The sequence below is a fragment of the Bos grunniens genome, chromosome 2, assembly GCF_055505025.1.
Source record: "Bos grunniens cultivar Pamir isolate PY7600 chromosome 2, Bosgru_T2T1.0, whole genome shotgun sequence".
Lineage (NCBI taxonomy): Eukaryota > Metazoa > Chordata > Mammalia > Artiodactyla > Bovidae > Bos > Bos grunniens.
In genome coordinates, this window is record NC_141166.1 from 29,745,160 (window position 1) to 29,772,958 (window position 27,799).

The 27,799-nt window shown below is 43.6% G+C and overlaps 1 protein-coding gene across 8 annotated transcripts in view; it reads left to right on the plus strand.

Moving 5' to 3' along the window:
- NHEJ1 (non-homologous end joining factor 1) overlaps positions 1 to 27,799 on the plus strand; it is a 92,269-nt gene that overhangs the window by 41,114 nt on the left and 23,356 nt on the right. Inside the window, exon 6 of one of the 8 annotated variants that reach the window (XM_086339428.1) lies at positions 5,509 to 6,356. The exons of the other annotated variants lie outside the window; for them this stretch is intronic. Coding sequence (XP_086195554.1) covers positions 5,509 to 5,523 — 15 coding nt within the window. The 3' untranslated portion in view covers positions 5,524 to 6,356. Of the gene's footprint in view, positions 1 to 5,508; positions 6,357 to 27,799 lie in introns of those variants that run through there. 8 annotated transcript variants of the gene reach the window in all.

Consider the following 27,799-nt stretch of genomic DNA (forward strand, 5'->3'; position numbering starts at 1 on the left):
ATTTTAAAACTATATAGAACTTATTGACTAGAGTAAGGGCTTGTTGAGTGTTCACAGTTCTCACATCAGCAAGACTCTTGGAGAAGGAACTTCAGAGACCCATGGCTGTTAAGACTGGAACTCAGAACCCAGTAAGATGGTTCTGGCTAACTGGAGTTCCTACGATGTTGGTCCAAGGGAACCAGGAGAAGCGTGGAGTCCTGAAGTTGTCCATTGTTTGGATTCCATTCCTTTAGGGCTTGTGATGAATTAAAGAAGGTGAATTTGAGGTCCATCCAGTTTTAGGATGTAGTGTACGCAGCTGTCAGGAAAAAGACAGCAGGTGGCGCCAAAACATTGTCCTACTTCTGGCACTGGCTTGGGGAACACTCGAGGTGGAGAGGGTTCTCTCAGGGACAGGGATGGGGGCTGGTTACCTTGGTTGTTGCTCAGGTAAGAAATCCTTGCGGACTCCGTGTCTGCTCCCTCCCCCTCACCCAGGGTCTGGACCTCCACTGTCCTACTTCAGCCAGAGGACTGGTGAGGAGAGGGGGTTCCCAGCAAACCCAAGAGTGGAGGAGCCCATTAACTTTCTGTCCCTGACGAGACTGGGTCTCCTTCAGGGCCCGATGCTGCCAGATGCCCTGGTTCCTAAGGCTCTTGCCTCATTCTGTGATCCTCTATTTTTTCCTTTCTGTGAATTTCATTCTATCTTTTGACAGATGTCCATCTTAGGATACCTTTCTTGTTTCGGGACACTTTCCTCATGGGTAGATGTCTTTTTTTTTTTCGACCCCAGTTTCTCTGAGAGGCAGGGAGTGGTGACTGGGGAACACTGGCTCCCAGACGAATTTAAACTGGAGGTACTGCCCAGAGGGTGGAGAAAGGACAGGGAAAGCTATTTCATGAGAGGCTCTTTGGTTCTGAGAAGGCTGCAGGACACTGTCCAGACCATGGGACACCAAAGCGAGTGTTACGAGTCACCTCGGGATCTGCCAGAACTCAGAGGCCGGCTCCTTGGCGTCCAGGTGCTGGAGCAGGCACGGCTCCCCGGCCCTGACCAATTCCCACAGCCCCGTCGCCAGCTCTCTTCCATCATTGTCCCCAGTGCCCCTTGCCTTCCCCACTCCCTGCGCACACCCGCCGGGCTGTCTCCAACCTTCATTCCTTGAGCTTGTTCCTTGGGCCTCCCTGCTTCCCCGGGGCGGGCTTAAGGGCTGGGCGGAGCTGTCCGCCTGAATCCCCTGTGGGCCCTTTGGTTCCTGGTTCTATATATATCCCTGTCCTTCTCTGCGCAGGGTTTGATACGGCTTTATGGGCATTTCCATGCGCTTCACAGGCACAGCCATCACAGAGGCGTGTTTCACCCGAGAAACCTCAGCGGGGCCTGGCCTGTGGCGGACTCAGTCTGGCCCCTGAATCAAGGCTCTCTTCTCTCCCTGCCCTCCCTCGCCCTCCCCCTCTGTGTCCCTACTGCCTACCCCCAAGTGAATAACAGAGCTCTGGGGAGCACTCAGCCTCATTGGCAAAGCGTTTTGGAACTCAAGAGACTCATGGAGAATTCTTGAGTGTCCACTTTCTCCACTCAGTTAGCTGGGGAAGGTGTGAACCCTGACATCTGGCTTAGACTCTGCTGTAATAGGGCAGGTGGGCATTCTCGAACAGAATGGAATCTAGCAGCTGCTGGCAGGTTCTCTTGAGGCATGTGAAAAAGGAAGAAGAAGAGCCTTATGAACTGGGGCCAGAGGAGCCAATGGGGGCCTAGTGTGAGGATCAGAGGCAGACCTGGGTCATATGAGTTCAGAGTGATGAAAAGGGTACTCAACCCAGTGGGTAGGGAAGATGCTCCTCCAGGGGCCTCCCTTTTGGCTCATTCTCTGGCCAGGAGATGAACTGGTGGAATCTGGTTTAGAAAGAGAAAGTTTTCTTAGAACAAAGGGGAAACTTGTTAAGCAGGCTAAAATTTGCATGAGGAAGCAATAGACCCTCCCCCCATTTTAGGATGTCTAACATCCCCAGGAATCATAATAGGTACCATTTTGGGGGGTACCTCTGAGTGCTGGGCCCTCTGCCTATAAACCTTGTTAGGACTCTTCACCACCTTTTTATGAGTTGGTATTTCTCATGGTATAGAGAGTGAAACTGAGATTCAGAGAGTATAAGCTTCCTGAAGTCACTTAGCTAATAAATAAGGGATGAAGCCAGCTTTCAAAGCAAGTCAGCTAAATCTGAACCCATGCTCTTTCCGCTGCAACGTGCTGCCTCCCTAAGGAGCCCATATAAGCAGGTGACAGAGCTGCTCCTGACTTAGTCTGTGGTCTGAAAAATGTTTAGTCTCTTTCCGTTATTTAAAACTTCACATTTCCACGTGGTTCTCTGAACCTGACACCTGTGTTTACTTGTGAGCTTCCCTGACATTCTGGCTGATTCTTCCAGCCTGGGAATTCCCAGGGCACCGGGACGCTTGGCTGTGCCCATGAAGGACTGGCCCATCTGTGTGTGCATCTCTTTGTTATTATCCAGCTGAGTTCAGGCAAGCAGGCAGCGCACTGTACCGTTGTTGCCGCCGGGCCTTCTCCTCTGGCTTGGAGACATCGGTCCATTTGTGACTCTGCTGTCCAGAGTGGCCTGGCTAGGTATTTTCTTTTCCCTGCGATGTTTACTGTTCTTTCGTGGGATTTCAGATTTCCATGATGGCGGAAGGCTTGTAAAATGTAGGGGTGGGGAAGGGTTACAGTGGCAGGAGCCTGGGCCAGGCCAGGTCGAGCCAGCAGCACAGACAGCTTTTATAATGGTGTGCAGGGCTGGGAGGCTTGTAAAGGCGATGCAGGCAGATAGGGGGATAAATCATGCAAGCAGTGGGCAGGGTGGTGAGCCGAGGTTAGGAATTAACTTTGTGTTGGATGGAGCCCAGGTTGTGGGATGGGAAGAGAGGCCTCTCCTCTTTTCCTCTCCTCTCAGCTCTGTTCTTTGCCTCTCCTTTCTGTTGGCCCTATTCACTGCAGGCTGTGACATGTTTGCGTAGCCCTTCCTGTCCCTCCTCCAAGTTGCCTGAGCTAAATCAACAAAGAAGAGGGTACCCCAGAGCAAGGGAAGAAAGTCCTTCATGCTTCCACCAATCAAACTGCTTTGTTCTATTGCAAATACGGAATGGAACTGGCTGCCGCTTTCCTTTCTATAGCCATGTGTGTATCAGGGTGCCCATCCCGAGTTCCCTTCTGCTTGTTCTCATGTGTTATGACTTTTACCTAGAAAATGGACCTGATTCCTTTAGGATCGTAAAGAAAGCAGAAAATACACTTTCAGCTCTTGTGAGGTTACCCATCTTGATGTAAGATCTTGGCCTGTCTGACCCAGGGTGTAGACCTTGACAGGCTTCTTTTGAGGGCTCAGGCAAATCCAGATTGCTTCTTTCAGGAATTACATTGGATGATGGCCTCTTTTCCTCATGGAGTCTCTGTGTCTCATGTATGGAAATGAGGAGGGAGCTGGGAGCAATGCAGAGTCAGGCCACATGAGCAGTCAGAGTGGACTTTGTGTGTGAAAGAAGTCAAGGTTAAATTTTCTCTGAAGACGTGTGCATGTGTATATAGTGGCTGAGGGTTAGGAGGTAGGTGCTTATGCAGGGGTAGTGTTTAGAAGCCTCTTCAGGTCAGAGCTACATCTGTTACGATCTTTATTCTTCTTTATTCCTTCCTCTTTATTTGTACAGCCCTTCATGTGATGCTTTACAAATTGCAAGTGATCAATAAATGTGCTTTGGCTCCTGATTGGCATGAGCAGTCAGCCCCTTCTTGCATTGCTCTCTTCCCCCTCAGCATCTCTCAGCATAAATTGTCCCTCTAATCATCACAGCTTTCAAGTGGATGGCTCAGCCCAAACGAAAGTCATTGACTGCATTTCTTCCTCCCCAGATCTGTAATAATAGCACTGCCACTTTTCTTTCTAATTAGGCCCTGATTGAAAACTGGTTGTATTTGGACTTTTCTTCTTCTGTTCAGCTTTTTAGTTCCAGTGGTGGAAAAATATTCAGCTGAGGTTTGGGTTTTTCTTTTCTCCTCCCCCCGCCCCCCGCTCCCCACCCCCAGTTTTTTTTCTTCTCCTTTTTCCTTCTTCTTCTTTTTAATATGGTGGATTCTTTTGGAAAAGCTGTCCCCAGCCTGTTGGATCCCCACTCACAAACCCCAGCCTTCTCCTAGAAGACCGAGTCTTTTCAAGTGGTTTGCGTTGAACACGTCGGAGCCCCCAATGCCTGTGACAGTTTCTGTTAATTATAGAGGCTCTTTCCCCCTCTCACATTAGTCAAAGGAGTTTTGTGTATTTTAACAGCGCTTTCCCTTGGCTTGAATAAGACTCTGTTCAGACATTTCCTAGGGCTGGTGAGTGGGCAGCCCTCACTGGTACCCAGGAGCAGTGTTTCCTTATTTACTTCTCTAGGGGCTTCAGAGATTACAGGGGGAAGGATCTTTCCTCATGTGCTTGAAATTTAGTTGTTTCTGGGTTACAGACATAGTTCTTACCCAGTCAAAAACTCCTGCAGTGTCTGAGCCTCAGATAGGGAAGAGATATGCACTTGTGTATGGAAATGCTCTCCAGGTCTGTGAGTCCCTTCTTTGTGCTTTCTCTTTGCTCCCAGCCTTATCTAGGCCCTGTGTGAGAGTCCCCTGCTTGTCCTTACTGTTGGGCTACATCAGAGTGTTTCTGGGAACCCTAGCTTCATCTGTAATTCTTAGGCCTGAATAAGCATTACCTCTTACAGCCCTCGGAACATTTTTAGAGCTGTCATCTTTGATATTAAAAGTGCCCTTCTGTCCTGAAGGCTCCCAGAAAGACATTTTGCTGGCTTAGTCAGGTGAAGGCCTTCTCAGTGGAAATCAGCCCTGATACATGATCTGCCCTGATAAATGAGTTTGAGCAAGCTCTGGGAGCTGGTGATGGACAGGGTAGCCTGGCATGCTGCAGTCCTTGGGGTCGCAAAGAGTCGGACACCACCGAGCAACAGAAATGAACTGAACTGAACATGATCTGCTGCGGGACTGCCCTGAGAAGTCAGTCTCCCAGTTTGGCTAGGAGAGAGCAGAAGATCATGGAAACAACCAGTGTTCAACTGCATGTCCTCAGTGGGGCTGCATTCTGTTGAATTTGGACAGCCTGAATTTAGTCTGGGAGGGGATCTAGAGGTTCTTACAGATGATGCTGTGCTGTGGGTAGGGTTAAGAGACCCTATCATCAAGCATCTCTGAACATGTCAGTTTTAAAAAAAAGTTTTTTGGAGTGTAGTTGATTTACAATGTTGTGTTAGTTTCAGGTGTACAGCACAGTGAATCAGTTATACATATATCCAGTCTTTTTTTAGAGTATATAGGGTATACTCTATATACTGTTTACAGAGTACTGAGTAGAGTTCCTTGTGCTATGTAGTAGGTTCTTATTAGTTATGTATTTTATATATAGTAGTGTGTGTATGTCAGCTGAATCTCCCAATTTATCCCTGCCCTCCTCTTATCCCCTGGTTTTTGGACCATAAAGAAGGCTGAGCACTGAAGAACTGATGCTTTTGAATTGTGGTGCTGGAGAAGACTCTTGAGAGTCCCTTGGACAGCAAGGAGATCAGACTAGTCAATCCTAAAGGAAATCAACCCTGAATATTCATTGGAAGGACCGATGCTGAAGTTGAAGCTCCAATTCTTTGGCCACCCTGATGCAAAGAGCCGACTCCATTAGAAAAGACCCTCATGCTGGGAAAGATTGAAGGCAGGAAGAGAAGGGGACGACAGAGGATGATATGATTGGATGGTATCACTGACTCAATGGACATGAGTTTAAGCAAACTCTGGGATATAGTGAAGGACCGGGAAGCCTGGTGTGCTACAGTCCATGTGGTCACAAAGAGTCAGACACAATGACTGAACAACAACCTTAAGTTTGTTTTGTATATCTGTCACCCTATTTCTGTTTTGTACCTAAAGAATATAAAAAAGATAAGTTCATTTGTACCCTTTTTTTTTAGGTTCCACATAGAAGTGATATCATGTACTTGTCTTCCTCTGGACATGTCACTTCTAATTGCTGGATAATAATCATTTGTCCCACTGTGACCTTTATTATTTTCTTGGAGATTTACTTAGCTGTGAATTTCCCTTAAGAACAGTTTGCTTTTGAAGATCTTGTTTTCAGCTCCTGCACCATGTTCTGAGCCAAGACACCCCCTGTGTCTGAAGCACTGGTTTTACTCTGGATGAGAACATTGAGGCAGGAGGATCTTGAAGCGTGACAGACTGGCACGTTCTGTTCAGGCTTCTCCTGGGAACACTGGCACTTAGAGTGAAGATGGATTTTTTGGAGTATTAAATGGGTGACACTCGTAATTATGGTAACGCCTAGTTCCCTTTTTCTGGAACTAGAGAATTCTTGAAAATGATATCATTTCTGGCTATAGCTTAACAGGTAAGGAATCTTAAGCCCCTACAAAGAAGATCTGCTAGTTTAGCTAGCCTAGATTCTTCTGTGTTCACAGAAGATGGAACTAAAACTTCCAGGGGGGAATCCTTTGCTTATGGAAAGGATGGGGCTGGAGTAAAGAAAGGACTCTTTTTGACAAAAGAATAACACAAGCTCTTAGAGACCCTGAGTGGCTGGACCTGGGGGCATTCTCTTTGTCCCTGCAGAAGGGTAAATCCAGAGTGTTACAGAAATTCACAATGATTCCATTTTAAAATCACTTCTTGGGTCACAATCCAGGGAAACTGATTCCCCACAAGGAGTGTAACTTCCCCACTCTCTTCTTTTCTTTCCTGTCTCCCCCTCCCCAATTTGTTTGGAGTCTCTGCCTTAGCACGTGTTTGGTCTACCAAATGCAAGTCATCTTCCTGTCCTGTGACCACAGAGACTGCAGCGTTGGAAATTCCTCCTGAATTGCTGACATGGTTGTGCTGTACATTGTTTATGTTTTATGACACTCGTTTAACAATATAAACTGTAATATATTAAGGTAAAACATTGAACAAGAGAAGCAGAGTCGAAAGATACCAGTGACGTGTTTGCTTAGCACAGAGGAGGTAAAGGACTTCCATTTTATCACTGCCTTTCTCACTTGCCGTAAGTGATAGATACTGGTTTGCTCCATGCTTTTAAGGCGTGGAGTGTAAACAGTACAAATAGTGTGCTACATAAAGGCACAGGAGCTGTCTATAAAACTGGTGATTAATTTCAGCAAAATCTATTCATGTATTGTTCAAAGTTGAAATACTTTCAGAGTTCTGATTCTTGGTGGCACAACTAGAGGGGAAGGTGTTGTCATGCCTTATGTAGAGATTGGATCCAGGAATTTTTTGTGTATTCTTATTGGTCATGACGGAGAAGGCAATGGCAACCTACTCCAGTACTCTTGCCTGGAAAATCCCACAGACGGAGGAGCCTGGTAGGCTGCAGTCCATGGGGTCGCTAGGAGTCGGACACGACTGAGAGACTTCACTTTCACTTTTCACTTTCATGCACTGGAGAAGGAAATTGCAACCCACTCCAGTGTTCTTGCCTGGAGAATCCCAGGGACAGGGGAGCCTGGTGGGCTGCCATCTGTGGGGTCGCACAGAGTTGGACACAACTGAAGTGACTTAGCAGCAGCAGCAGCATTGGTCATGAAAGTCACAAGTGTAAAGAAAAGTGTAAAAAACACATCAGAGGTTTGGAACAGAACTAAGTTACCCTGCATCTGTGATGTTTGTTCCTGAAAAACCTTAGTTTGTCAGAGATCAGCTTTCAGGGAAATAATATTGATGAGTCCTTTCTCCTCTTGCTTATCTAGATGCTTTGCAGCTGAGAGTGTGGCTTTGGGGGGCTATTTCAGCAAGCTGACCTCCTTGTCATTCTGTAGCAAGGGAAGAATTGGGTATGTGCCTTTGTTGTTGTGTTAGTTGCTCAGTCATGTCTGACTCTTTGAGACCCCATGGACTGTAGCCCATCAGGCTCCTCTGTCCATAGAATTCTCCAGGCAAGAATAGTGGAGTGGGTTTCCATTTCCTCCTCCAGGGGACCTTCCCGACCCAGGGAATTCAAGTCTGTTACATCTCTTGCATTGGCATGCAGATTCTTTACCACTGAGCCACCTGGGAAGCCTGTAGGTATATGCCTTTAGGAGGCTTTTAAACAAGTCCAGAAGAAGCTTAGGCTCTCCCTTCTGACCCCTGACTTTGCTCTTAGAGACTGCAGTTTATTGGCTAGTTTGAGCATAAAGCTGCACAGTTAGCTGGAATAGAATGAATAAAAATTATGATTGATATCTGTGTGGTATTTATAGTTGGCAAAGTGCTTACACTCACATTGTCTTTTGGTTGTGGGCTTCGTATAATTCACAAATTAGGGCAATGTTTTTATATTACCACCCCTATTTTATAGATGAGGAAGCTGGGGTCCCCAAATGTCCCAAGGTTACATAGCAAGTGAGCAGCGGAGCCAAGACTCAATCCAAGTCCATTTAGGTTGTTCCACTGGGTTAAGTTGGTCACCTGGTCTTCTACCTTATGACTCTTGGTTTGTCTAAGGGCCAGGGTTCAAAAGGATAAGCTCCCCAGTGTTTTCTCCATTCAGTTTCAATCTCTGTTCTACTTCTCACTATTTTTAGCAGTTTTTCCTTCCTGATACTTCCTTTCCCCTCTCTATCCCTACTTCTCTGACCCCCCACTTTCAGAGACGGTTTTATTTGCTTTCCTAGAAATTCCTCTTTTAAGGCTTTTGGGAACTTTGACCTACCAGTAGTAACTACGTTTAAGAGAGTGTTTAAAATGTCTCCTGCCCCTCTCATTCATCCCCCACCCCCAAAGCGTGGCCTCGCCCCATCCTGCCATCACGCCGGCCAAGCGCGTGGGGCAGCTGTGGTCAGTCCCATTTATAAAACTGGTAAATATGGGACCAGTTTCTGTCCCCTCCAAAGGTCAATATTTGTGCAGAGTTTAATTTTAACTTAACAAGCAGTTGTTTTCTGCAGCTGCCCTGGTGTGTTGTGTTGTGTGTGCTTTCCTTTTCCTTCATTCCCCCCGACTGTGTGCGTCTGTGTGTGTGTGTTTATCTGTATCCACACTGTAGACTTGGTCTGGTCTTCAGACCTGCAGCCCACTGGCTCAGCCAGGCTCTGTCTCACCAAGGACACTTGAACTGAAGGCAGCTAGATAAAGCGCAATGAGCCTCTCATGTGGAGATAACAAACTTTTTTCTAGGGGGTCAGGGGACAGAGAACACTATTGAGCCTTCAGTAATCCTAATATCATCATTAGGATGTCACCTTCCTCTGCAGGAAAAATTCTAGAAATGTGAGATTTGAGAGAAACGGTCCCTTCTTTTAAAATCTGTACCATCCCCCTCCTTTGCTTTCTAAGGAGTATTAACCCTCATGCAAGAACCCTGGATTCTAATTTTGGTAGTTGCTTCTTGCATAAGGTGAGGGGAATGTGTAAGATAATCTCTTAAGGCTTCTCCAGGTTATTTTTTTAAGTTTTTAAAAAAATTATGTTTTTTTGGCTGTGCTGGGTTTTCGTTGCTGTTGTGGGCTTTCTCTAGTTGCAGCGAGCAGGGGCTGCTACACTCTAGTTGCAGTGGGTGGGCTTCTCATTGCAGTGGCTTCTCTTGTTGCAGAGGGTGGGCTCTAGGTAAGTGGGCTTCAGTCATTGTGCCCCACAGCATATGGAATCTTCCTGGACCAGGGATCTAACCCGTGTCCCCTGCATTGGCAGGCAGATTCTTAACCACTGGACCACCAGGGAAGTCCTCCAGTTTTTAATATGCTATGACTTCCTGAATAATAGAGCATCAGCTTGGGTATCAAGAGTAAATTCTATTCTACTTTCTAGCTTTAAAATAATTTAACAATTAATTCTTGAGCTAGCCATTTCCCGCTCTAGTCCTTAGTTAAGGCGATAATGACCTTTGTTCCTTGGAAGGATTTTGTGTTAATGGGTGAGATTTTATTTAAAAGAACTCTGAACTGTTTAAATAAAGAGAAACATTTTAATACTAAGTTCATCTTACCTAACTACCTGAGTCCCCTTTCACTAATGTATTTACATTTTTTTTTCCTGCTTGTGATCAGTGGAATGTGGGCTTCAGCCTCAGTGGCCACCTCCTTACCGTTCCTTGGACATCCCAGACATGTGCCCCACCTTAGGACCTTCGTACTTGCTGGTCCCTCTTCTGAGAATGCTCTTTCCCCAGATACCTGCCTAGCTGGTTCCTCCACTTCCTCCAGGCCTTTTCCCTGTGCCTTCTGGTTGAGGACTTTCTGGCCACCCTATCTAAAATTTCACTCCCACCCCTACCAGTACCTTCTGTTCCCTTTCCCTGCTCTTTTTCCTTAGCAATTATCATTACCCAACATACCCTGGTGGCTCAGATGGTAAAGAATCTGCCTACAATGCAGGAGGCCCAGATTCAGTCCCTGGGTTGGGAAGATCCCATGGAGAAGGGCATGGCAACCCTCTCCAGTATTCTTGCCTGGAAAGTCCCATGGACAGAGGAGCCTGGTGGACTATGGTCCATAGGGTTGCAGAGAGTTGGACACGACTGAAGCGACTTAGCATGCACAACATACCCCAGATTTTACTTCTTACTTTTTTTATTATGTTGTTTTCCTCCCCTGTGGAAGCATGGATTCTCAGTGAGGGCAGGGATCTCATTTGTGTGTTCATTGCCATCTGACCAGTGCCCCTAGAACAATGCCTGGCATGTGTATTTGTTGAATACATGGAAGGATGGAGGAGGAGGGAAGGAGTAATTTCTGTAAACTGATGATTCTTCCCAGGGGGTACATAACCCATAGGGGAGGTGAGGAGAATGCTTGGAGGCCTTTTCATACCCTTACCGAAAAAATTCCATTATGTGCCCCACCAACCCCAGGATGGTTAAGAGTCATTGCATGATGACCTATAGTTGCCGATGAAAATATTTGGTATGGCTCATGTGTGTTGGTTGGGAAAAAAGGTCGAGAACCACTGTCCTAGGCAGGCTGACAGCCGTGCCCCCTCTTGGCCTGGGTGTTGCAGACAGCCCTCGTGATAGGAGATTTGTTGTTTGCTGTTTTTCTCTTCCTTCCCACCTTTCCCTACCTCCTATATACCCCCATTCTGTGCCCCTTTCCCCTCCCTTTTCCTTTATTCTCAGCCAGACACCCACCCACCTCCAGCACACAGAGGCTGCCTACATCGTGAGTGGTTGCAGTCAGGACACAGAGGGCCCTTGACGGCAGCAGGCACTTCATGTGACATCAGCTCTGTGGCTTTAGGGGGAAGGCTGTGGCTCCAGGTCCCCAAGGGAGGGGGCTGTTTTTCTCTTCTTGATCGTTCACGTTGGTGCCCGTCTGACTTATAAACTTTAATGGCCAGTTTTAAAGGTTACTGCCATGGGGCACCTTTGTTGCCAGTTTTAGTTTTTTAATTTGGAAACTTTTTTCCCCTTGTGGTCTTGGGAGGAAAGATTTGGGGCCATTTGGGGCTGGGAATTGGTATTTGTGGGTGATGATGAGATAACATAGCAGCAGCATTCTGGTTCTGGCTCCAATAACCAGAATCTCTGGCATATTATCCAGAGGCCCAAGTGAACCCCAAAGTGAAAAGGGGAAGACTGACATTGGACTGTATAGTCTTGGGCAGTATCAGTTGAGGGACATAGAGGATTGGGAGCTTGTTGGGCGGTCTGAGAAGAAGAGCAACCAAAGTTTAGGCACTGGAGAACCAGGAAAGGAAGGAGATGTCTCACATTAATTCTAAGCCCCTTACCTCTTCCTTCACCTCTAGTTGTAATCCTTTGCTCTGAATATGAACATCATTGACAATGGTCAGGTATACTTGATAGTTGAGAATGTGGCCCATTTTGGTTGCCTCAATGTAGCATGGATATAGACCTAACACAGAAAGCTTCACTGAGTCTTTTTGCCAAGTCTTTTTGCAGTTAATCTGTATGCCTTTATTTTTTAAAAAAGCAAAACAATGAAACAAAAACCTTTTTCCACTCAGGGTAACTTCACAAAGCTTCATATATCCAAAAATGGTCATTGCCCACCTCAGAATCATCTGAATTCCTAGGGGAAAAGCCATAGGATAGAATAATACTCAAGTAATAGCATCTTGGAATCAGAAGGGATTGTTTATAGATGGAACTCTAATAAAACTAAAAAGTACCCAGGTACTTGTCTTGTTGTGGGGTAGTAATACAAACAAATGGGTAGATCATCTAACAGATAGACCCCAAGAAGGGGCAAGCATAGCAATCCACAAATGCTTGGACACTTACTCAAGAGACATACTCTTTATGGCCTGTTGGCTAATGTCCTTGATAGCTAAAACCTGTATCTCCCTAGTATCTGAATGGATTAGCCTGAACTCAGGATTCATTTTTGGATGATCTTAAAGAATTCAGGAAAGGATACTGGTGTAGAAGGAAGGGATAGCTCAGCTCCCCAAGATATGCAGTAGGCGGGCAGACTCCTTGGAACAGTTTTGATACCTTCCACAAAACCTATAAAATAGGGTCTTGGATTCAGATCTCACTCCAGGCTATTCTTCCTGGGCTGGACAAAGCTGGGTTTGCTTCTTGTTCCCTGGGCGGGGGAGGAGGTGTGGGGGTTGGCTCAGGGCTGGGCCACAATTAGTGACCTGGAAGCTGGGCTGGGCACCCAGAGGCTATAAATAGCAGGCATGGAGCAGTAGCTGAGCGGACTCGAAGCCCAGCCAGACTAGCCGCGTTTCAAGTGGTCTGGGTGGGATTTTTTTTTTTTCCCCTCTGTTAACTATTTGTACATCTGGTTTCCTCAGTGTTAGTGGGGGCAAAGGAGGAGGGCGGGACTGTGAGCAGAACCAGAAGTTCATATGTGGAGTAGCTTCTTGGTTAGTTTTGCCATGTATGTATCTTGGTGCTTTGGGGGTCCTTAGACTTGTAGGCATCTGGGACTAAAAATGGTGACTGCCAGAAGATAAGATCTCAGAGCAGGACACGTAGTATGGGAAACGCAGAGCTCCCTAAAGCATGGTGAGCATTCCTGAAGAGGGAGAGAAGTGGTCTCACATGGAGCCACCCAGATTATTTTGGAATAGAGGGGGGCTTCTTAGTTCTCAGGACTCTATGAAACAAACCCTCTGTCACAGCCAAGCCAGTCTACTCACCTTCCTCCTTACAGGCATTGCTAATTCTTGCTTCTCTGCTTGAGTTCTTGTCATGTGCCCTGGATTTGAAGGCAGAATACTTTTTTTTTTTTTCCAATTATTGCAATATGGTTGATATACAGTGTTTTGTTAGTTTCAAGTGTGGCGTGACATTTGTATACATTATGAAATGATCACCATTTAAGTCTAGGAACCATTTGTCCTCATATAAAGTTATTACGGTATCATTGACCATACTCCTTATGCTATAGATGACATCCCTATGGCTTATTTATTTTATAACATTTTATAAAACATTTTATTTTGTACTTCTTAATCCCCTTCACCTACTTTGCCCCCCCCTTACCCATCTCTCCTCAAGCAGCCACCCATTTGTCCTCTGTGTTTATAAGTCTGTTTTCATTTTGCTTTATTTGTTTTACTTTTTAAATTCCACATATAGGTGAGATCATATAGTGTATGTCTTTGTCTGACTTATTTCACTTAGCATAATACTGTCTAGATTCAACCATGTTGTCACAAATGGCAAGATTTTATTTTTTGTGGCTGAATAACATTCCATTGTGTATATAAATATATATGTGTGTGTGTATAATATCCTATTATATTATATATAACATATATATAATATTCCATTATGTATGTGTATGTACATATATGTATATGTATATGTATATATTCTTTATTCATTCATCTGTTGACACTTAAGTTGCTTCCTTAACTTGGCTCCTGTATTTAATGCTGCAGTGAACATTAGTGTTACTTTGACTTGAATTCCAGTTCTTCCACTCATTTGTCACTTGAACTAACAAATATTTAAGTTCCCTGGGCTTCTGTTTAATACACCTGTCAATGAGCAATTTTAATAAAATACCCCCTAAGGTTTCTTCTAGCTTTTATAAACCCATATATTGATTTCAGTCAGTCCATTTCTATTTTTCTTCTCCAGAATGTATATCTCTTCTTCATTTGCATATATCATATGTTTCCTTGAAGCTATTTTCTTGCTATATTCACATATTTATATTTTGTCTCTTCAAGTAGATTACAAGTTCTTTGAAGCAGGAAGCCCTATCTTCTCTATTTCTACCACTCACTGCACTTACTATGAATGTTGTAGGCGGCATTGAAGCCCACTACCACTTTCCTGGGAAGCTAGCAGGCAGACTTGGAAGGGATTGAAACAGGAAGCAATGAATCTGTTTTCAGCAAACTGCACTTTGAGAGGTGACTTTGTTAGTGTAAAATGGAAAACAGCGATTTAGAGCATGGATAGAAGATTGTATGTGTTTTTCTGAACCACAGGATTCCAGTCCTGTTGATTCTCTTTCTTTCTACTGTTTCTTCTTTTATTTTCTTTTGGAGGAGCTTTTACTTATGGGTATAGTCTGAAGCAATGGTTTTTTTGGACACTGCTTTAATATAATCCTGAGTATGGGGCTATATTTTGCATAAGGGTAAAAGGACTTTCTGTTCCAAGCATAGGCTCTTTGTATTAGGTTTCAGTTCTTCTAGTTTCAGCAATCCATCTGTTTGTAGACCTGTATGCCTGAAGATGAGGATAATAACACTTGTTGATATCTGTGGAAATGTATGTGACATTGTTTTGTCCGTCCAAGGAGACCAGTGCTTCTCCTGGTTAGCTTTCCTGTCCCAGGGCTTTGATCTTCAATCCTTTGTTTCATCCTTTCTCCTACTTTTAGCTCTTTGGACCAGGCTAAACAATCCCTCCCCTCTTGGGTGTTTACACTCTCCCAAAGTCAGCAGCAGGTTATCGTGTCCAGTCTCAGGCGTCACTGAGGCCGTCTGCCTGGCTTAAGCCCCTAATCATTCCTTTTTCATTCTTTCCTCTCCCACCCCAAGTCAGTTACGTGGCTCTTTCTAGAGCTCCCCCAAACTTATTTCCACAGTTTTGGTGCCAGAATGCCCAATACTCGCCACATGAACCAGGCAAGAAAGAGACCATTTCTCTAACCCCAAGGCATGATGCCTCCCAACCCTGGGATTTGAGGCCAGGAACTTAGTTTTGTTCTTCATGTAACAAACATTTATTGAGCACCTATTATATGCTTTCTTCTTATTAGACACCAAGAACGTAATTCTGTTTTATTAAACTTAGCAGACATTTAAGTAATGACTATTTACAAGGTATTATGTTAGAAGATGGGAGTTCAAGAGTAACTGAATCCAGAACTTGGCCCTCAAGGAGCTTATAATCCATTAGAAGGGTCCCAGACATGTATATACTGAACTATAATGTAATGCAGAATGACATGAGAGCAAATGTGGGTCTAAGTAATGAGCTTTGGAAGGAAAGCATAAAGTAGGTTTGATTTTGGCTCTTTGAAGGAGGTGGAATTGTGGGCAGCAGGAGAGGATCAGGGAAGACTTTGAAAAAGAGAAAAATTTGAGCTGGACCTTAAAGGATAAGAACTTCCCTAAGTAAAGAATGTGGAAAGGGATATTAGACAGAGTGAACAACATTCATTCTTTGTTCCCAGAAATATTTTTTGAGAGGATGGGAAAAGGACATATTAACCAGAACAGCACCTATTCCTTCTTTAGATATTTGTTAGTGCCAGCTGTGTGCCAGTCACTGTTCTAGTGGCAGTGACAGAGCAATGACCAAAACAAAGTCCTAGCTCCCAGAGAACTGATAGTTTGATGAGTTGTCTAAATGAATGTGGTCTTTTTTTCTCTGTCCCACTGCTATATCATTCCTCATGCTTCCTACTGTGCTAAGTTCTTTGAACTGAGAAAGATCGTGTCTTTCAACTCTATGGACTTTGTAATCTATTTGGTGTCACCTACGTCTTTCTATGTTATTTCTTTTTAGCTAGAGTTATGATATATCAGTAACAGGGACCAGATTCTGCACAATCCTTAGACAGTAATGATGACTGATACTTTTGATAAACACCCATTAGAGGGTGTCTTTAGAGGGGCTTCTCTGGTAAAGAATCCTTCTGTAATACAGGAGACTGCCTGCAATACAGGAGACCCAGGTTCAATCCCTGGGTCGGGAAGATCCTCTGGAGAAGGAAATGATAACCAACTCAAATATTTTTGCCTGGAGAATCCCATGAACAGAGGAGCCTGTCAGGCTACAGTTCATGGGTCTCAAGAGTCTGACACGACTTAGCAGATAAACCACCACCACCACCATGTCATTAGAAAGTGATAAGATGTCTTTATTTTAGTGTTATTTTTATCTTAAAATATACTTTCAAATTCTTTGAAAATTGATAATCTGTATATGTAACAAATAGTAAATATTAAACTAGAAAATGCGATTACCTAGAATATCCCCTTCTCAGTCAAGCAGATGATTGATAGTATAATCATAGTTACCTTGGCTGAATCTTCTCCGTTTCTTTCAGTTACTGTACTGATTCTCCGGGCCCATATTCTGCCCACTGATGTATGTTTCTGTTTTACCCATGGTCTTTTCATGGCTTTAGGCCATTTTAATTTGGTCAAGTTAAGCCTTTCTTCCCAAGTCTGCAATTGCCTTTGCCTCAATTCTAAGAGAGGCTGACAGCAGGAATGAATCCAAAATTCCATTCATTTTACATTCACCACATCTGGGTTTCTTTTAGCATCATTTTTCCTCTTGAGAACATTTTCAAGGTTCTCCCAATTTTCTAGTTTTTTTTTTTGGGCGGAGGAGGGGCGCCTTTTATAAGATTACTAAGAAGTTTCCAGGACTGATTATCTAGTCTTGAGTCTATTTATGTATATCTCCCTGCCTTCTCTCTCTCTTTTTTTAAATTTATTTATTTTAATTGGAGACTAATTACTTTACAATATTGTAGTGGTTTTTGCCATACATTGACATGAATCAGCCATGAGTGTACATGTATTCCCCATCCTGAACTCTCCCCGCCTTCTCTACCACCTTCTCTAGTTTGGTAAATTCTAAAATTTTAAAAGGTAAATCCTTTCCTTTTTTCATTTACTCTGTAGGTATCTTACTCTTGAGACCCAAGATGTGGGTGAGGTTTATTGTCTCTTCCACTTTGTTTCCTATAGAACCACTGATTGTCTAAAGAGTAGTCTTGATATGTCTTGCATGCTCTTAAAAACGGACACTTCTAGGCAGAGAGCAGCAATTAGTTTTCATGTCTCGATTTCACTATAGCAACTACCCTTGTTCAGCAGTTCTGGACTTCTCTAGCTAGATTTTGCAGTTGTTAACACCATTCTCAGCCACTAGGGGACACTTTGTTTCCCTTGGCTCTTTTGGCCTAATTGTGGGAGAAATATCCCCTTGTCTTTAGTCAATTGGGCTTCCTTTGTGGCTCAGCTAGTATTGAATCTGCCTGCAATGTGGGAGACCTGGGTTCAAAACCAGGGTTGGGAAGATCCCCTGGAGAAGCGAAAGGCTACCTACTCCAGTATTCTGGCCTGGAGGATTCCATTAACTGTATAGTCCATGGGGTTCCAAATAGCTGGACACAACTGAGTGACTTTCACTTTCACTTTTAGTTAGTTGGTGTCTGGTCCTGGGGCCACCACATTCAGCCCTGTGGGTTGTATACTACACAAATAAGGTATGATGCCCTGGTATCATGGGATGCAGTGGTTCTGCATTTAGTTCAGCCAAGGCAATTTCACTTAAAACAAAACAAAAAAACCTTAGACAAAACAGAACCCAAAATACCAAAACCAGAATCGAAAAAACAAAAAACACATTCGGTTAGGAATAAATTCTTTCCCACACCATCACTACATTATTCATATAAATAATGCAAGTTCTACTAAACAAATACCTTACGTATGTGTGCTCTGCGAGTTAGACAGGTCTGGGTTTGACAGTCGGGGTTGACTGTACCATTTACTGGCCATATAATTTTGGTTGAGCAAGTTACTTAATTTTTCTGAATAGGGGCTCCAGAGTTCAGGTGGTTTGGGTCCAAAACATGGTTCTACTCAGTTATTAGCTATGTGACTTTAAGAAAATACTTAACCTATCTGCCTTCAGTTTATTTTTCCATGTTATTTTTAACATGGGCATATTAATGTACTCCATGGAGTTGTAAGAGCTCAATAAGATAATATACTTAGGTACTTTTCATAGTGTCTAGGCATGTAATAAACACTCAGAAATATTGCTTATGTGTAGACTATTCTCATATTTCTTCCCATTTAGGAATCAGTATATTTAATAAGGATGGTATCCTGTTGGTTCAATGTTTATGTGTATAAATGAATTTGAAATTGGTTCCCATTATCCTTAAACTGAAATATCCTTCCCCGCATAAACAGAAAAACAAAACAAAAAGAGTTCACATTAAATCAAGAATGAGATCTTCTTTTATCAGCTGACAAAAATTAAGATTGATTATTATAACTTTGGCAGGAGTGTGGGGAATTGGGCTTTCCTGACACAATTTTAGTGGGAAGGTAACTTGATACATTATTTTGGCAGGACAGTTTTTAATCGAGCAGGTAGGAATGTAATCTGCAGAGTTAACATGCAAAGATGTGCACAAGTATATTCAAAGGAGCCTTATTTGTAACAGGGAAAATTGGAAACAGTTTAAATGCCTATTGTTATGCAGATATGAGAAAATTATGGCTTATCCATTCAATGTAATACAAGGAAGTCATTAAAAAGAATGAGGTAGACCTTTCTATACCTTGAAAAGGTGGCCATGATATACTGTTAAGTGACCAAAGGAAAAAACATAAAATCCCATTTTAGGGGGAAAATCATCTCTGTGTATGTTTATATAAGAATATAAACATATTCTGGGAGAATATACACAAAGCTGTTCACCGTGATTGCCTCTGAGGAATGGATTGGAGGTAAAGAGAGAGAGTCTTTTACTTCTGTACTTCTGTAGCATTTAAATTTAAGTGTTTAGTGTAGAACTTAGATATTGTCAATATGTTTCTTTGTAATTTTTTTAAAAGGAAGAAAAAGTAAATTGATGAGTTTACCCAGCACCAATTCCTTATCCTGAGAGAGTTCTTTGCCTTTTTTTTCTTAGTCAAATCACTTTAGCTTTCAGGGTTCACTGGTCCTTGTTCCTTTCCTCAGTCTTGTCTGGTTGGGTGGGTGTGTTGTGGGGGTAATTCTCAGTCCCTCTGGGAATTTACATTCTAATTCTCTTCCAGAGTGTAAGCTTTAGAGCCCCTCTGGCCCTCATAGATCACCCTAATTTCTGATCTTCTAATGAGGAAAGCACTTTCCTAATCGGCCCTAAGAATTCTACTTACCTCTTTAGACCTATCTGGACTAACCTTACATCACTTTCACCCTTCTTAGCTCCTGGACCCTTGAAAACCCCCTTTTCATCTCCTCAGAGATATGCATCTGGTTGGTTGACTTCCTAATATTAAAACTGTTGCAGAAATTTATCCTTTTGCTCTAGGCTAGTTCTAGTCTGCTAACAAAATAACAGAAGCCTTCCTTCTTCTTTGTTCTGAAGATTTGTGTCCTCTACACCACCACTCCCCTTAGTGGACCTCCCACTGGATTCTTCCTTCCAGTTTGAGGAGCACATCTTGCATTTCCCTATTCTGTCCTTTTTTCCCACCTTTCCACAATTCTGAATGCTTCCACTGTGCCTTCTAGGATTAACAATACAACACAGCAGACTCTTCCTTATCATCAGTCTCTTATCTGGGCATTTCTTTCTCCTTCCTGCTCAGAAACCTGGCTTTCCCCTGAGGATTCTTTTTTCCACCCCTCTCACATGGTGGCTATTCTCCCATAGTCCTCTTACTGCAGAGTGGCTTCTCTGGTGGCTCAGACGGTAAAGAATCTGCCTACAATGTGGGAGACCTGGGTTCAATGCCTGGGTCAGGAACATCCCCTGGAGAAGGGACTGGCAACCCATTCCAGTATTCTTGCTTTGGAGGATCCCATGGACAGAGGAACGTGGTGGGCTATAGTCCATGGGGTCCCAAAGAGTCAGACATGAATGAGCAACTAACAGACACACACATGAAGATGGGGGATACGTGTCCTTGGTTCTTCTAATCACTGCTTTCTGACCGTTCTCCCTCCTCTTCCCTAAAAAGCCTGGCTTTGACTCTCATGTCATCAGATTGTATCATCCATTCTTCATTGTTGTTGTGACACACTGACTCTGAGTCATCCCAGTTCATTTCTTGAGGACTTTAGCTCCTGACTCACCATCACTTTCTCTCAGTTCAGTTCAGTTCACTTCAGTCACTCAGTCGTGTCCGACTCTTTGCGACCCCATGAATCGCAGCACCCCAGGCCTCCCTGTCCATCGCCAACTCCTGGGATTCACACAGACTCACGTCCATTGAGTCAGTGATGCCATCCAGCCATCTCATCCTCTGTCATCCCCTTCTCCTCCTGCCCCCAATCCCTCCCAGCATCAGAGTCTTTTCCAGTGAGTCAACTGTTCGCATGAGGTGGCCAAAGTACTGGAGTTTCAGCTTTAGCATCATTCCTTCCAAAGAAATCCCAGGGCTGATCTCCTTCAGAATGGACTGATTGGATCTCCTTAGAGTCCAAGGGACTCTCAAGAGTCTTCTCCAACACCACAGTTCAAAAGCATCAATTCTTCGGTGCTCAGCCTTCTTCACAGTCCAACTCTCACATCCATACATGACCACAGGAAAAACCATAGCCTTGACTAGACGGACCTTTGTTGGCAAAGTAATGTCTCTGCTTTTGAATATGCTATCTAGGTTGGTCATAACTTTCCTTCTAAGGAGTAAGCGTCTTTTAATTTCATGGCTGCAGTCACCATCTGCAGTGATTTTGGAGACAAAAAAAATAAAATCTGACACTGTTTCCACTGTTTCCCCATCTAGTTCCCATGAAGTGATGGGACCGGATGCCATGATCTTTGTTTTCTGAATGTTGAGCTTTAAGCCAACTTTTTCACTCTCCACTTTCACTTTCATCAAGAGGCTTTTTAGTTCCTCTTCACTTTCTGCCATAAGGGTGGTGTCATCTGCATATCTGAGGTTATTGATATTTCTCCCGGCAATCTTGATTCCAGCTTGTGCTTCTTCCAGCCCAGCGTTTCTCATGATGTGCTCTGCATAGAAGTTAAATAAGCAGGCTGACAATATACAGCCTTGACATACTCCTTTTCCTATTTGGAACCAGTCTGTTGTTCCATGTCTAGTTCTAACTGTTGCTTCCTGACCTGCATATAGGTTTCTCAAGAGGCAGGTCAGGTGGTCTGGTATTCCCATCTCTTGAAGAATTTTCCACAGTTCATTGTGATCCACACAGTCAAAGGCTTTGGCATAGTCAATAAAGCAGAAATAGATGTTTTTCTGGAACTCTCTTGCTTTTTCCATGATCCAGCAGATGTTGGCAATTTGATCTCTGGTTCCTCTGCCTTTTCTAAAACCATCTTGAACATCTGGAAGTTCACGGTTCACGTATTGCTGAAGCCTGGCTTGCAGAATTTAGAGCATTACTTTACTAGCATGTGAGATGAGTGCAATTGTGCGGTAGTTTGAGCATTCTTTGGCATTGCCTTTCTTTGGGATTGGAATGAAAACTGACCTTTTCCAGTCCTGTGGCCACTGCTGAGTTTTCCAAATGTACTGGCATATTGAGTGCAGCACTTTCACAGCATCATCTTTCAGGATTTGAAGGAGCTCAACTGGAATTCCATCACCTCCACTAGCTTTGTTCGTAGTGATGCTTTCTAAGGCCCACTTGACTTCACATTCCAGGATGTCTGGCTCTAGGTCAGTGATCCCACCATCGTAATTATCTGGGTCGTGAAGATCTTTTTTGTACAGTTCTTCTGTGTATTCTTGCCACCTCCTCTTAATATCTTCTGCTTCTGTTAGGTCCATACCATTTCTGTCCTTTATCAAGCCCATGTTTGCATGCAATGCTCCCTTGGTATCTCTAATTTTCTTGAAGAGATCTCTAGTCTTTCCCATTCTGTTGTTTTCCTCTATTTCTTTGCATTGATCACTGAGGAAGGCTTTCTCATCTCTTCTTGCTATTCTTTGGAACTCTGCAAATTATCTTGACTTCTGCTCTCTCTCGTTCCCTGATTGCTGTGGACATACTCTAGAGCACTGGTTCTCAACCAGGGGAGACTTTTGCCCTCAGGGAACATTTGGCAACATCTGGAGACATTTTTGGTTGTTACCATTTGTGGTGTGGGTGCTGCTGGCATCTAGCGTAGTGTGCAGCATCCAGAAACATTGCTCAGCATCCTAGAGTGCACAGGATATGGCCCCCATGACAAAACATGTCTAACCCAAAGTGTCAGTAGTGCCACTGCTTAGAAGTTACCTTAGGATCTACTGTGGACTTTGTCATCAGCCAGTAATCGCAACCTCTCCGTAATCTCAATTTTATACATCCTACTTTCTAACCATTTCCTTTTCTTATCATTCTGGCTCTCTCGCTCTACCTTGACTCAACATTCCTTTAATTCCACAGAGACCTCCAGTCCATTGATCTTAACCCTCCTTTCATTGTCCTGACCCCTTTGATGTCCTGCTTCCTTTCCTTACCCAGTTTCTATGGTCAATCATTATAACCACTTCCTTATATGCACTTTTGATTCTATTGCCCATCTCAAGTGTTGTATACAGTTAAACCCAACTTTTCTACTTTTTCATACCTGCATGTGCAGCCAAGTATAGTCAGGGAGAAAAAAAAAAAAGCATGCCAAACTAATTTCAGTTTAATTTTTTTTTTTCTTACTTTTGGCTGGATGGGCTCAGTTGTTGTGGTGCTCAGGCTTAGTCACCCAGCAGCATATGGGATCCTCATTCCCTGGCCAGGGATTGAACCTATGTCCCCGGCATTGGAAGGCAGATTCTTAACCACTGGACCACCAGGGAATTTCCTCAATTTAGATTCTTGACCAAGAACTTCAGATGCACTCTTAATACTGCCAGGCAGTCATACTTCCCTAATTCATTCACTCTCCCATCATTCTAAATGACTGTTTCATGCCTTTTTCTCTTTGCTTAAGTCCCTATCACCTTAAGTTTGCTTTCTGATTTGCTGGGGGTTGGGGTTGGGGGAAGAATCAACAAAAAGTGAACTGTAACAGACTTACGTCTTCTACTTACTACTAACATATATATCCTCATCCACTGCCTTTCTGCTTGTTTGCATAGATAACTTAGCCATCTTCCTATCCAAAAACAATTCCTCTATTTGTGCAGTTAGATGCCATGTCATCTAATAAGGAAATTGCTCCAGTAATTCTTCCCTCTCTAACTTTTTGCCTTGTATAAGTTTATCATATTAGTGTACAAATGTGCTATTATTTTTTCCATATTTTAAAATTTTATTTATTTTTGACTGTGCTGGGGCTTTGTTGCTGTGCTGGCTTTTCTCTAGTTGCGGAGCACAGGCTTCTCATTATGGTGGCTTCTCTTGTTGCAGAGCATGGGCTCAATAGTTGTGGCTCCCAAGTTCTAGAACACAGACTCAATCGTTGTGGCACATGGGCTTAGTTGCTGCACAGCAGGTGGTATCTGCCTGGACCAGGGATTGACCCTGTGTCTGTGGCATTGGCAGGCAGATTCTTTACCACTGAGCCACCTATTTTTCCTATCTTAAAACTCCTTTAAGATAGGATTTTTCTAGTTTTTTCCGATCTTTAAAATCCTTCTTTTGATATTTTTCCTATCTTAGAAGGAAAGGGAAGCCCTATTTTTCCTATCTTAAAAATCCTTCCTTTGATATCCTGCTTTACCCAGAAGTTACTCTTGTACTTCTTTGCCCCCTTTGCTGCAAAACTCCTTTCAAGAGCTATCTGTTTTCATGATGTTCAATCTCTCTCTTGTTCTCTCTTAAAACCATTTCAGTGGGGTTTTGACTTCCCCCTCTACTGAAGCTGTTCTTGCAAAGGTCATTGCTGACTGTCTCCTTGCAAAATCCAATAGTGAGTTCTAGGTCCTTATCTTTTTTGATCTACAGGAAGTGTTTGATATAGTTGGTCATGCAGTCCTTCTCGACACACTGTCTTCCGTTAGCTTCCAGAGCTGTGCCCTTTCTTGGCTTTATCTTCAGCTTCTTGGTTACTTCCTCACACCTCCTTTGCTGATTCCTTCTCTTCTGCACTCTCTCTGGGGCTCAGTCCTTGGTCCTCTTCTCTACCCACATTCACTCTTATTGGCGATTGCATTCCATCTCATGGCTTTAAACACCATCTTTACATGTGTATCTCCAGCCTGGATTTTCTTAAACCCCCCGCCTGTGTTTCCAATTGCTCATTCAACATTTCCACTTAAATGTCTAATAGACCTCTCAAACTCAACCTGTTCGAATTGAATATTTCCTCTGCTTTGTGCTCCCACAAGTCTTAAAAAGCCACTCTGGAACTAAACTCAGTGGAAGTGGGGAAGGAAGAAAGCTGATTTGGCCAAGTGTTTCCTTAGCTTTTGTCTCATATCCACTGCCCACCTTTCCTTTCTAGAAAGGGACTAGTACAGCCTTTCACAACCCTTGGTCAATCTTTTCTTTTAGACCCTCCCTTTGGTGCTCTTTACTGTGGTTGGTGGCCTTTGGGATGGAGTGGGGGATGGGGATTGTTATTCTCTGGGGTGGGTATCAGAAGGAATAAAATTCCTCTCCTACCCTCTTCCTGTGTTTCTGTGGGTTGGAGGGCCAAAACCTTGACAGATAATGTTTTATGATCGGCAGGTGTTCCCACTGCCCTGTAACCAGAGCTTAGATTTGGTCCTTCCTTCATCCCCTCACCTGGAGATGAACCCTGAAGTAGCTGTTCTATTCCCTTGGGTCAGCCTGGTGTCAGGGCTGTCTATTCTCGCCTCCTAAGTGAACCTGAGGGTAAGGGTTTAGCAAACTCAGTGGGAACCTTAAACCCACAAGATAATGGCTTCCTGCAAGGAAGTGGAGAGTGTATCAGTTAGGAAACGCTTAATAAGGTAACTAGGGCTTTCTCTCCTCCTCAATGAAATCTGTATCCTAAGGAGTATGAGATGTACTGTACCTAGAAATGAGTCCCTGGTCTACACCCGGGAAAGCAGACAAGGAGTGCAAAAACCCCAGGCTGAGGGACTAGAAAGCCTCAGGAAACAGCTTTTAGCCTCAAGCCTGATTATATCCATTTAGGAAAATTCCCTCCTAATCAAGCCTGCCTTGATCCCCCCATAGAGTCATTCTTCTCTCTTTTTTCAGCCCCCTTCTCCCACCATCACCCTCGACTCCACCATAGCATGACCACACTCCTGAGTTGTGGTCTGATTGAAGTGCATCTTTTAACCTCTGCTTTTTTCCCAGTATTCCATCTTTACCTGATATCTCTTTAATCCTCGTTAGGCCTGCTTAGTTTTCCCCAGACACTGGATTGCAGAGTCATCATTGGACAACTTTGGGTCACACCCTCCATCACCACCCCAGCCATGCATTAGGCAAGTGCCCTGTTGTGAGTATTTTGTTGTGAGCTGAACTGGTAGCAAGAAACTGAGGGCTAGCAATTAACCTGCTAGCACTTCAGCTTTCTAACCCTGAGGCTTCCTAGGCCTCTTGATTTTCTGGAAAATGACTTTGAATCCAGAATTTTTTTCTTAGAACCTCAGACTTCTTGGAATCTGTGCCCATCTTGAAACTTAGAGTCCAGGGGTGCCAGGCACTGGTACAAGTCTGAAGAACATGTCTCCCAATGGGTTTACTATGCTTGGACTTTGATGCAGTGTTATGTTAAGTATTTTTTACTTTTTCATTTGGATATTTGATTTGATTTGGTTTTCACTATCTTTTCAATACTCTTACTATAAAATGTTATTAGAAAATATATGATATATATAAGGTATGCTGTGCTGTTAGTTGCTCAGTCGTGTACGACTCTTTTTGCCTCCTTGGACTATAGCCCTCCAGGCTCCTCTGTCCATGGGGATTCTTCAGGCAAGAATACAGGAGTGGGTTTCCATGCCCTCCTCCAAGGGAGCTTGCCAACCCAGGGATCGCACCCAGGTCCCCCACATTGCAGGCAGGTTCTTTACCATCTGAGCCACCAGGGAAGCCCAAGAGTACTGGAAAGGGTAACCTATCCCTTCCCAACCCAACGAACCAGGGTCTCCTGCACTGCAGGTGGATTCTTTACCAGCTGAGCTACTAGGGAAGCCCCTTGAGAGGTATATAAAGGATAATAAAACAAATACCATCTGAATTTTTAAACAATTGACAGTAACATTCAGTCCCTTGTCCCTGCACTTCTCCTTTCCTCTTTTCCCCCAGTGGGATGAAAAACAGTGGGAAGAGCAATGGGAGACGCCTTGGAGGTCATTCTGTTCTCTTCTCCACAGAAGTGGCCCCAGGCCTACATCTGTCCAGGGGGAGTTAAGTGTTGACCATCAGCATTGCTTTTGTAATAGGAAAGTTGTTCAGGACACAACTTATCCCCCTCAGTTTTCCCCCTCAATAAAATGGAATATCGCTTAAAGATACATCTTCTAAGAGGCCTTCTGACAACTTTGGTTTCTTCTTCTGGCCATTTATACCTTTTTCTTGCTTTTGCCCTCCCTAAACCTAGAGCTCTACAATGATTCAGATGATACCAAAACGTCTTTGGTGATTGGTCATCCTAATCCATTTCATCAGGCTCCTACGAGCTCACTCTGTAAACTGCCCAGGTTTGCCTGCCAGGTTTAGCCACATAGGAAGAAGAAAGGCATGTTTCCCTCCTCCTCAGAGGCTTTGATATTGTCAGTATCTGCTATAGTGGGTTTGTGTACATTAGCAGCCATGGGCTTTACAGAATTAAGGTTATACATACTCTGGGCTCTAAAGGAATTCATAATCCAGTAGGATGTTAATGTATACAAATAAACACAATGTATTATAAACATGGTTCGGTACACTCATTTGTTTAAAGGATTATCTCAGTAGTTAATTGTAAAGAAAAAAATTCCCTCAATTAGTTTAAGTAAAAAGGAAATTTAGTGAAAAGGCACAAGAAGATGTGTCAGTACCTAATTTCAGGATGAGATGGTTGGATGGCATCACTGACTCAATGGACGTGAGTTTGAGCAAGCTTCGGGAGATGGTGAAGGACAGGGAAGCCTCCATGCCACAGTGCATGGGGTCTCAGAGAGTCGGACATGACTGAGTGAACAGCAACAACGACGACACAGAAACTTTCACAGAAACCGGAAAGGCAGTGTCTTTCCCCGAGATCTCCAGATCCTCCCATCTCTGCACCTCACAGTGACCTGCTGCCTGGTTTGTTTCCGATCCTAAAAGTTATTGACTGACATGTGGCTTTGGCTTGCCTTGTTCCTCTGACTAGGTCTGCGTGGTCTTTCTGTTGATAAGTAAGCAAGCACTGTTACCCAATGAGAATCTTTATAGCAGAAGTTTTTCACCCTGGTCCATGAATCCTTTGAGAATTCATGCTTAGGATTCAGAGTTCTGTGAATTGGATAGGAGGAAAGTTGCATCTTTATTTTCATTAACCTGTAACTGAAATTTAGCATTTCTTTCTATTATAAACGTAAGCAAGGTTAGAATGGTTATCATCAAAAAGCCTACAAATGATAAATATTGGAGAGGGTGTTGGGAAAAGGGAACCCTTCTACACTGTTAGTGGGAATGTAAATAGGTGCAGCTATTGTGGAAAACAGAGTCGGACATGACTGAAGCGATTTAGCAGCAGCAGCAGCATTGTGGAAAACAGTATGGAGATTCCCTAGAAAAACTAAAAATAAAGCTACCATATGACCCA